This window comes from Centrocercus urophasianus, unplaced genomic scaffold (assembly GCF_019232065.1).
Source record: "Centrocercus urophasianus isolate 14NV4802_14NV808 unplaced genomic scaffold, USGS_Curo_1.0 seq_12, whole genome shotgun sequence".
Classification (NCBI taxonomy): domain Eukaryota; kingdom Metazoa; phylum Chordata; class Aves; order Galliformes; family Phasianidae; genus Centrocercus; species Centrocercus urophasianus.
Window position 1 is genome coordinate 42,414,138 of NW_024884364.1, and position 10,919 is coordinate 42,425,056.

The 10,919-nt window shown below is 41.0% G+C and overlaps 1 protein-coding gene across 1 annotated transcript; it reads left to right on the plus strand.

Moving 5' to 3' along the window:
* Nucleotides 1-643: 643 nt before the first annotated feature.
* On the plus strand, nt 644-2,431 carry KLHL34 (kelch like family member 34). The gene has a single exon (XM_042811019.1). It carries the CDS (start codon nt 644-646, stop codon nt 2,429-2,431), a length of 1,788 nt encoding a protein of 595 aa, XP_042666953.1.
* Nucleotides 2,432-10,919: the final 8,488 nt, after the last annotated feature.

A 10,919-nucleotide genomic window follows, 5' to 3' on the forward strand; every position in this document is an offset into this window, starting at 1 on the left:
GCAGAGATTTATTGTCTTAGGAAACCTTCACAAAATAATCCCTGGGTGTTGACCCGATCTTCAGCTGAGAGAGTGTGAAAAGAGGACAGAAAGGGGCTGCTGTCCTGGGTGCGGTGCAGTCTGAACTTATTGGAGTCTGAAACAAGAGAGGATAAACATCTGCTTCTGCCTCAAGCCATGCGCTGGCAGGCAGAGAGGATCTATTACTTGAGTTGCCTGAGGAGCAAAGAGGGCCGAGGGCGACGGCTGAGCAGACACAAAGTGCTACTTGTTGGGATTGTCATCTAGCTCCCTCATCTGTCACCTGATGGCCAGCCAAGCAAGTGCTCAGCACAGCCGTGGACCATTCATTCATCCCTACACAAGAAACGGAGGCGAGAAAAGTAAGCATCTTATTACAGCTGTTATGACATTCAGCAGTTTTTTCTATAAAGGAATGCATTGAATTCGCTACAAATCTATTAATTCTTCCCCTATGCCAGGCGAGAGACTGTGGTTTTTTTTTCGGTTGGGCTTTTCTCTAGCAGCTGGAGGTCTGGTGGGCATTCATACAAATGGCTGTTGATTAAGGCATCTGTTTCACTGTCTAATGGCATTTTTACTTTAGTAACTTAGTCAAGCAGAAAGCATTGCATTACCTACAATGAGCTACTTCCTGTCCTACTGCAAAGCGCACTGCACCACGGTGCTCTCCCATTACCAGACCCTGAGATCAGAGGGCTTTCTATGTGATATTTTGCTGAAAGTGAAGGAAAATGAGTTTCCTGCACACAAGTCTTTGTTGGCATGTTCCAGTGACTATTTCCGAGCCATGTTCAAAAGTTACACACAGGAATCTAAAGCCAGTGTGATTCAGCTGCAGGTTGTCTCACCCACTGGTCTCCAGCATGTCCTGGATTTCATTTACACTTCCTTGCTGCCTCTTTCCTTTGAAAGCCTGGAGGAGACCTTGGAAGCTGCGAGCTACTTGCAAGTGACTGATGCCATTGGCTTGTGCAATCAGTACTTGGTTAACAACCTCTCCTTGGAGAATTGCTGCTTCTCTGCCAATGTTGCCAGGAGGTTCTACCTGCCAGCTGCCCTAGCTGCAGCAGAAAAATACATTATCAACAACCTCTGGAAGCTGTTGGACTTGGACTTGTCAGGATTGCTCGAGCTGAATTTCAGGACACTGCTAGCGGTGGTAGAATCACCAGATCTCCCTATGGTGAAGGAAACTAGGCTGTTGGATCTTCTGCTGCTGTGGCTGAAGCAGGATAAATCCAGGTTGATTCATGCAAGCAGCCTTTTGGAGCACATAAGATATGGTCTCATCCCAGTGGAAGACCTGAGGAGAATTTACACACAGTCAGAAGTGCCCCTTACTGCAAGTATCAAATGCCTGATCATTAAAGCAATAAACTACCATACATTGGTTTTCAGACAGCCAATCCTGCAGGATAAGTCCACCACACTGAGGAACCAGAAAACTCGGATCATCCTTCTGGGGGGAGGGACAGTAAGTGAGGGTCTCATCACTGAAGTGGTGGCTTTTGATGTTTACAACCATAAATGGAAAGCTCTCACAAAGGTGTGTGATGGGGTGCAGAACCACAGTGTGTGCGTGGTGGGGAACTTCCTCTACGTTTTGGGGGGAGAAATAGAAGGTGGCACTCCAAGTGACTCGAACAGTGACAAGATCTTATCGGTTACAAACAAGGTCCATCGCTACGATCCAAGGTTTAACACATGGACCCAAATCACAGGCATGTTGGAAAAGAGATGCCAATTTTCTTGTTGTGTCTTAAGCAACAATATTTTTGCCATTGGTGGACGGGGTGAGAATGGGTGTCTGCATTCATCTGTGGAAGTCTACAACATCACTAGAGACAGATGGACGAAGGCCAGGGAATTGCCATGCAAGATACATGGTCATGCCAGCGCCACTTGCAAGAATACTATATACATCTCAGGTGGCAAATATGCAGAACCAGCCAGCACAAGCAAGGACTTATATTCTCTGAGCTCACTTGAAGGGCAGTGGATGAAACAAGCTCCCATGAGCATTGCTCGGTTTGGGCATCAAATGGCGACAATCAGAGAAACCATATTCACATTTTTAGGTTTATATGAACCATTCTCTGAAATAGAAAGATATGACCCTGATCAAAACCAATGGACTCGTTTGAGGCCACTGATCTATGACCGATTTTGCTATGGTCTGGTGGTAGTAGAGGAAACAGCTCTTCTCATTGGGGGAAAGAAATGGCAAGACTCACGGGAAGTCCCCACACAAGACGTGGTTGGCTATGACATTGACAACGATAGCTGGGAGGAGATTTGCAAAGCCCCCCTGCCCTGGTGTGGGCTGCAGTGTGCGGTGCTGCAGCTGTCAGAGATGGATGACGAACAGGGCAGTGACACCCCAAAAAAGAAGCTGCCAAACTGCTGAGCCAAGGCATCATGGAATGACAGCCCTGGGAGATGAGCCAGTGGGGCAACTCTGGAGAAGAAGAAAATTGTGATGGCACTGGATGTAAAAGAGTTGAGGTTCTGCGGTGATAAGCAAGACACTGGGTGGAAACAGGCAAGGAAGACTGGCTGCAACTTGGGAAAAGGTGCAGCAATTTGTAGATCTGAAAGCCAATCTCACTGGGGAAAGATGTAGCAAGTAGCACATGTGGAGGAGAGGAGCTAGAATCATAATCCTTGACTTTTTTTGAAGAGTAATACCTAGACAGCAATTAAGAGTTGTTGTAAGCCAGATTTTTTCTGAGGTTAAAAAATGTAATCCATCTTTTCTGTTTTCTTAATCAGAGGTAATTTTCCCAGTTGATAAGTGCTATTGAATTGCTATGGTATGGCTAAGCAAAGTGAAAGTGAGATGTATAAAGATGAGAAAATTGACGGCTGTAAGAATTAATAACAAGTAGTGCCAAGGAAAGGTATTATTTTAATATGCTACATACTAGGCAGGAGTGCTTTAGCTAAACAGCATGAAATTACTGGACAGAAAGCATGGATTTTTTAAAATGTAGCCTCAATTGTGGCCATGTGCTAAAACAGTGCTTGTTTCATAGAAGCCATTTCTCTTTGAGCAGCCTTTGTTGTAGCATGCCTTTCAGATGATTATTTTGTATTATTCTGAAGAAACACTACTGGTACAGTACATTTCTCATATATCCAACCCTTATGTTAGTTTAGATGGCCAGAGCTGAATTGATGTAGGTACTGCAAGACCCTATGGCATGTGTTTCAGGAGTTGCTGCACCTAATGCCCTGATACTTACCTCAACAGCATACATCGTTTTATCATACCTAATCATAATGGTAAAACTGTTCATTACTGAGCACGAGAGAACCCAGCAAACAGGTTTACTTTCACCAAAGAGTGCAGAGGGAAGGAACGCAACGGAATGCTTCCAGCAGACTTCATTCTGAGTCTGCCGACAGCCTGCAAACCAACCGGCAACGGTTCTACTTCTTTTTGGCCGTGAGTTTGCAGACACTGCCCAATTGCCAAAGAACTTGAAGGCACGCTGATCTGCGAAATGCGGGTAAAGTGGTCAGATGCCACTGTTTTTGTACACAGTAAACTCAAACTCAAATCAGAGATGTTCATTTAAAAGCTAAATTTATTGTACTTCATTTTACAGTGTTCCTTTCCTAGGTTGAGAGTTAATACAATAAAAATATATATAGAAGAACATTTAATAGTCTTAAAAGAAGGCAGCACAATGGATAGGACACATGTTCTTTGTCACTAGACTAGCTTAAAAAACTGCAATGTTTAATTTTCACCTTTAAAGCAATCAAGCTGACTTTACTAATGTAAAGTGCAGGCAGAATAGCTGTTGCATAGCAACAGATCTAAATCTTCTGAACTGCCTTGGTTTTGACAAGGAATCAACTACACAATGTGCATATACATCCATCAGATATAAAGAGGTTTTATATGAATATATTTACTTTTGGTCCAGTAAAACAGTAGCAAGAGAATCTAAATGCTTGGAACAATAGCACAAACCATTTCAAGTCAAGCATTTTTTAAGAGAAATGTACAAAAACCTCACAAATTTAATATACAAGTCAGTACATGCAGTAAATAAATGTTCAGTTTATACAAACAATATTCTTCTAAATGGTACAAATATTACACTGGATCCAGAATTCTATACAAATGTTGTTAATATATGATCCATATTGACTTGAATATATAGGATTACTGAAAATGGGCTACAGAAAGGCCACTCTTCTGTACAATTGTGCAAAATCTGCAAAACATTTGCAATCTGAATGCAATAGGGTAACAAGGAAGAAAGAGAGAAAAATAAAGGAATAAATGCAAATAAACTAACAAGAAAGAAAAAAAGAGAGAGAACAAATAAATAAATCTGTTCTTTCCTTCATCTCGTCATGAATACAACTGCCAGGAAATACCAGAGCTCATGAAGTTTGAAGTACATTCACTGAGCTGTACAGGCAATAAGCAAAGGTTGGCTAAACGTACAACTCACTATAGAAAGAATAAAAGAGGCTGTGCCCTCTCGCATGAGCATTAGTAAGCTATGTCTCGAATCCTAACTTATGCAGCAAAACACTGAAAAGCAGCACAAATGCTTTGTCATGCTCTGATCACTTTTTGAGAACAAGACCATAAAGAGTAAATAGATATTTTACCTCTCTCTTCCCTATTCCAGACAGGTGCCTAAATCTAAGGAGATATTTCTGCTTATATTCACTGTGCACTCTGCAGCACATCTCAGCTCTCAGGGAAGTTTAAAACCCTTCTGTTGGCTTGTGAACTCAGCAGAAACCAGAGACATTCAGAGGCAGAGCAGAGACTTTCCGAGCTCTCAGTTTTCTCAGGTTCTGTGCTCAGCTCTGTTCCTATCATATTATTTTCCCGAGTACAATATGGCCAAATTTCACTCCTTTTCTATTGTGGGAATTTTCAAAGCCTCTCAGGTTGGGAGCATTTTGTTGGGAACCTTTTCCGCTGCTGCTTTTCTTGGCAATAGAAATGCAGTTATCAAGGATGTTCAAAGTCTACTCTTTCTCGTTTGCAAAATCTGATCCCTTCAGTACAAAAGCAGCATAAATGACAGTACCACGACTAATTTTTGTTTAAAAAATTGAATCAACCAAATGTGATTTAAGTAGAGACAAGTAACACATAATTTTGTTTTAATTAGAATACAGACCAGTATCTCTTTGCACTGATGGTAAACCTTAGCAACAGGCTTTAAAAAAGTACAAGGAAATAAAACCCAAATGTTTAATACTTAAATTCACATTAGTCATTATAGTGGGCTGATTTTAGCCCTTTTGTGTTCAACAAAATTGGAAACACAGTCACTGCATTACACTTTTTCCCTGTTATGTAAGAAAACTCCTAGAGTTTCTCATTAAATATAATTTTTCTTTTATTCCCCTGCCACCAAAATAGTACCTGCACTCCAAAAATGCAATATAATACTGGAATTACGTAATAAAAAATATCATTGTAAAAGCAACCTTCAATAACAAAACCTTTAGCCTGTGGAACTTCCTCTGTGAAGGCCACAGTCTTCCAAAAACATTTTTAAATACTTCTATCTAATAGTTAAAGATCATATTATTTTTACAGAAAGTAAACACAAGTTGGTAGCACTGGTAGTGTATAAAACACACAAATCCTCATTAAAGACATGGTATCATTGACCACTGAAGGTGTACATCACACGGCTGAGTGACATTAAAAGATAATTTACTAGAAGTTCCACATATTGATATAAAACCTAATTTATGCACTTATGTAAAGGCTTGAAGTGTAGCAAATGGAGTAGAAGAGGACCCCTTATACATGTGTTTCAATGTAGGAGTGCGTGTGTGCTAAGGAAGCTAGAAGTGCGTCGACCTCAGATGAGCCATTAACAGAGCCCCTCGGGGTGCTGTTCTGACAGATGTCCAAAAAGATGTCAAGGTATATTTGTTTCCATTCTTGAAAGTCTCTAGACGTCAAGCCTGGATTATCCAGAACCTTATCTATAATGGCTACTTCTCCTTCCCTGGCCTGTGGGAGAAGAAAGACAAGTAGAGTCAGTGTGAGCAATGAGCAAACAGGATGGGTAGGGTGGGAACGAGGATGCCACAGAGGTCTGGGAAACAGGGCAGCCAACCAACTGCTGTGATAGCACTCACACATGGCAGCCTCTTCCCCTGATGTCATTCATCACCCTGCAGGACCAGACACTCCTCACCTTGTCCCACACCCTCAGCAATGGTCCCTACTCCCCTCCCACCCCTCCTTCAGCTCCTGCAAAAAACAAGCCCTGTGCTGTTTACTACTAGCTGCTTTAATTTTCAGGATCAGTTTCATGCTGCCAAGCGCCATCTGTTTGCTCTCCTTGATCAGCATGAGAAATACTGCGTTTGTGCGTGGGATGCAGACAGATGGCCTCCCTCCCGCCAGCAGAGCTAAGCCTTTTTTACAGGGCCTGTCATGAAGGCACCTGAGCAAATGCCTGTGCTAGGAGCCTTTAGCTTGGCAATGCCCTACCAGTGATCCAGAGCATGCTGTGAAGTGGCTGGCTGCTACCTCCTCCTACCACGGTGGTGGCAAGCAGAATGCAGGAACGGGTAAAATCTAACACAGTTGTTGGCACCTCCCCACTTGTCACGAATGCAGGGGATGTGGCTGTATCCTAATCACTGGATGGTGATTAGTTTATTGAGAGATGACAAGCAGCCAGCATGGGTCAGAGCAAGCCTCAGACACACACACAGCTGCTCACTGTTTTTATTAGCGGTGGAAGATGGATGCACCAGCCTTGAGCCTGAAAAAACAAGTAACAGGCAAGCTCCAGCACTTCTCTGTGAAGGCATGGTCTGATCACCAGCAACTTCTTCTCTATCCTCCATGCCAGATGGGTTTCATAGACCTCATTTCTAACAGACAATTGCCATGTTTATATCACAAATATGATAAACCTGTCTAGGGAGCATATTTAGGGAAGTATTCAGCAATGACAGCTTTGGTGGAATAGTTACCAGAAGAGTCAGAGATGTCACCGGCAAGTAGTATGTTTAAAGGTATTTTTCATGCTTTACAATCAGTAGCTAATTAATGCTATATACTAGAATACTCAATTTAGGAACAATCATACACCTGAAACTAAACAGAGGAAGAGAACCTTTGGAATCTCTGTTACCGTATATTCACATGAACTACCATAACGTGCTTCTTGCAGATTGTGATCGGCACACAACCCAGCACTGCCAGTCAAGTGGCTCATACTTGTTGAGGAGAATGGTTTTGTGGCTATGTCAGGACATAGAGAGCGGAAGTGTCTTTCCATTGCTGATAGAACAGATAGCCTATGTGTGGTAAGAGCTAGAACCAATTTAGAGGGCTGTACAGATTACTAATCATTTGAATGAATTAAAGGAGAGTTCAGAACACCAGATCCAATGGGCAAGTGCAAGTGAACATATTCAGGAAGGAGAACTCAATGGCATTGATAAGAAGGGGAAACGATTAGCTAATGGCAGTAGCTCCTGATAAACACTACTACCAGTACAATAGTAGAGGTGAGTTAGGATGGAACTAAAAACAATTAATGAGTTACTGTGATGCCACTGCAAAACAGGCACACGCCACATTGCACTGTTGCCATATGCAAAAAACAGCAATAATCTGTCTTTGATACTTGCTGGCATTGCACTGTCAATTATTTATGTCATTCTGGTCCAAACAAGATTGGTTACTACTTCAGAAAATATGTCTCATGGAAAGAGAATAAACAAATTATGTTTGCTTGGTCTAAAAGAAAGAAGACACAGAGAAGCATGAAAACAGGCATCTGCTGGGTTAAAGGGATGAGCTGTTTTTGGAAGACCTTGGGGGGGGGGGAAACAATTCCATTTGTAGAAAACCATTGGCAAAATGTAACTCAGGTATCAATAAACGCTAACGAGAAAGGCAATTAAGCATGGTGATAAGCTGTTGATATGGAACAGAAGCAAGGCTGTGTAATTCCTGCAAGTATCAAGAAATGTGTTATTTTTTATATTTCAGATCAGCAACTCTTAGATACTGTTAGTATGAATGATTGTACAAAGGTACAAAAGCGTAGATTCTGTGTGAACCTCCTGCCTGCTCTGCATATCTGAGATGGCTATGATTTTGCTTCAGTTTCTCGTGTAAAAATTACATGGAAAGCCTGTTCACCTTGACTTTTTCTATCAGTCTACAATCTAGCAAAGACACATATCCTAGTTCTTTTGGTTGTCTTCATTGAGATGATACAGTGCAAAAAGGTAAGCATAGGAAAGATTTTCTTCAGGGCTGGAGTCTCACAGCATGAAAATAATACTGCTTAAATGCTTCTCTAGGTGATGGAAAACCAAATTAATTAATGCTGATAAAACTCTCTTTGATAAAAGCTGTTACAAAATCTACTGCACAATTATCTAGTGACTTAAAATGTAGTAATTTAATACAGTTAACAGAGACCCTGGGGAAATCCAGCATATTGTTTGCTGAAATCTCTAACAGTACAGATTTGAAACTGCTGTAACAAATACAGAAGCTGACAGGGAGTTCAAATTAGCTGCACTGCACTTACAATAATGATAAAAATCTTCAAATCCATCATTACCACGATCTATTTGTTTAATCAATCCTACTGATTAAATACAATGATCCTAGCAGTCTACGCAGAAACCAAGCACACAGTTCATTTCCAGACAAACTCAGTAATCAGGAAATAATAAAACGTTTTAAGAGATATCGTTTCATTCCAAAAGGCTGACTGTGCTGTATTTTAGACTTTAGCAATTCTGGAGTAAATGCATTTTTATAAATGAAAGTTTTCAGGGATAAAAAAGGTGGTTAAGGTCTACTCTATTAATGTGATGTGAAATGATGTCATACTAGCTAGAGGAGGAGCTGAGATTTTACCTGGGCACAAATTAAAGCAGTCCCCTCCCTTTGACTTCTCTCCCAAGGCACATTTTCTTCTGCTTCAAGAACAGTGGTTACACATATCTTCCATGCACATTTCGCAAACCACATTCAACCTGAGCTCCAGCCACACATAATTAATGTCTGAATACAATACTGTCAGATCCAACCCTAGGGCAGGATTTTCCTCTCTGTAGTCTCACCTTTAAAGTGCTTTTCAGAATTCGCAGCTGGTGCAGTTTTTCATTGACTACTGGATCGCTACATCTCTTTATAAAAGATTTCCTATACTCCAGCTTAGTGGAAATCCGGTGGTCTCCTAAAGGAGAAAGGCTGGCCTGCTCCAGAGCTCTGTACAAATCTTGCAAGGAATCTGCTGCTATTTCTTCCGTAGTTTCAACTGTAATGAAAAAAAAAAAGAAGGAAAAAAAAAAAAAAAAGGAAAAAAAAACAGAGAAAAGAACAGTGGATCATTAACGGAGTTATATGATAGTCTACCCAGACCCTTTGCAAAATGTTTAACAGATATAACCAGATCATAAGGAAAATATTTCAAACCTGCTAGGCTTCCTGAAAAAAGTGCTGCTTCTCCTTCACTAACTTCCAAGAGAAAGGCATTTAAGAATGTAAAGTCTTGACCCACATAGAAAGAAGCAACAGTACAAGGTGCAGTAATCTTGCAGTGCTGTACTGTCAAAAATCCCATATCTAGTATTGCATTTAAATATGCTGGTAATTCAGTAGTAATAACAAAAGGAAGCACCGGAAATGTCCTAGTGAAGAAGGTCATCAGGGACCTGATCTTGGCCTGAGATATGATGTTGGTGGTGCCCTTGGATGATGCTGATGACAGTGCTGTTGGATCAGATGTAATTTTCCTTCCTGTAAAAGTCCTTTTTGGCATGTGCTTTTGATACTTAAGAGTGTTTTTCAATAGTCAACAATGCTATTGCTCGTGATACTTCTTGGAGGTTTTAACAGAAGATCACAGACTGGATATCTGAGCATGCTGCCCAGCAGTGCAGCAAGTTGCATTACAGGTTTCTTAATGCTTGTTCTGACTAGTACTGAGAGCATTTTAAAGGAAAACATAATTAAAAAAAAAGATTTTACTTCTTTAGAAACAAATTCAAATAAAAGTTGGGGATGAAATGTTACTCTAAGCTTTTGAAATACTTAATCTGCCAAGCATCAAAACATTTCAATTTCTCATACACCATTTCCTCCCTAAGACACTTATGACTGTGTAGAAACTTGGAAAGTGCCAGTGAAGCGCCATGATGAGTGGAGAGATGACTGTGGGAAGCCAAGGCAGCCCTGGAAGAGCAGTCAGCTCTGTCCCTGCTGCCACTCACACACCAACATCCCATATACACAATAGCTGTCCATTGCTGCAGACACATACATGCCTACCGGCGGTGACTTGAGACACCTCCCTTTGAAGCCCATAACACGCAAGCACAGCAACTACTCACCACTCAGGCACAAGCAAGAACTCTAGGAACCAAGTTCTCCACATCCCATCACAAAAAGTATTTGCAGTCATATAGGTCTTTACACAGACAAATAGTTTCATAGCCAGCTATTAATCTCGATATATTCCCCATCTGTTCATTCATTTGCCCCTTTCTGGCATGGGAGAATGTTTTTAAAGGTTTTATTTTTAAAGATGTACGGACATGAAGAAGGGTTAGAGGCCTTTTACTGACAAAGGTGTTGAGTTTCCTCAGTTGATATATATGTTGGAGTTTGCTTATCACTGCATGTCCAAGAAGAACTTAAAGAAAAACAGAAATGGGATGCAGCTCTGTCTGGTTGATTTCTTTCTTATTAACACAATAATAATCTAATATGTTAATAGGTAAAGCATTCAGCGGATTGGTTGAAATTCTCCAGTTTTCATTTTTATGCTTTCTTAAAAATTCCCTGTAGCAATGAGAGAATTGATGTTTGGGATATTTCTGTCAGTTGCCTCTGAACTTTGAAGTCTACC

Excerpts from the sequence above, each read along its gene's own strand:
- KLHL34 (XM_042811019.1), top strand. The coding sequence starts at position 644 with ATGAGCTACTTCCTGTCCTACTGCAAAGCGCACTGCACCACGGTGCTC.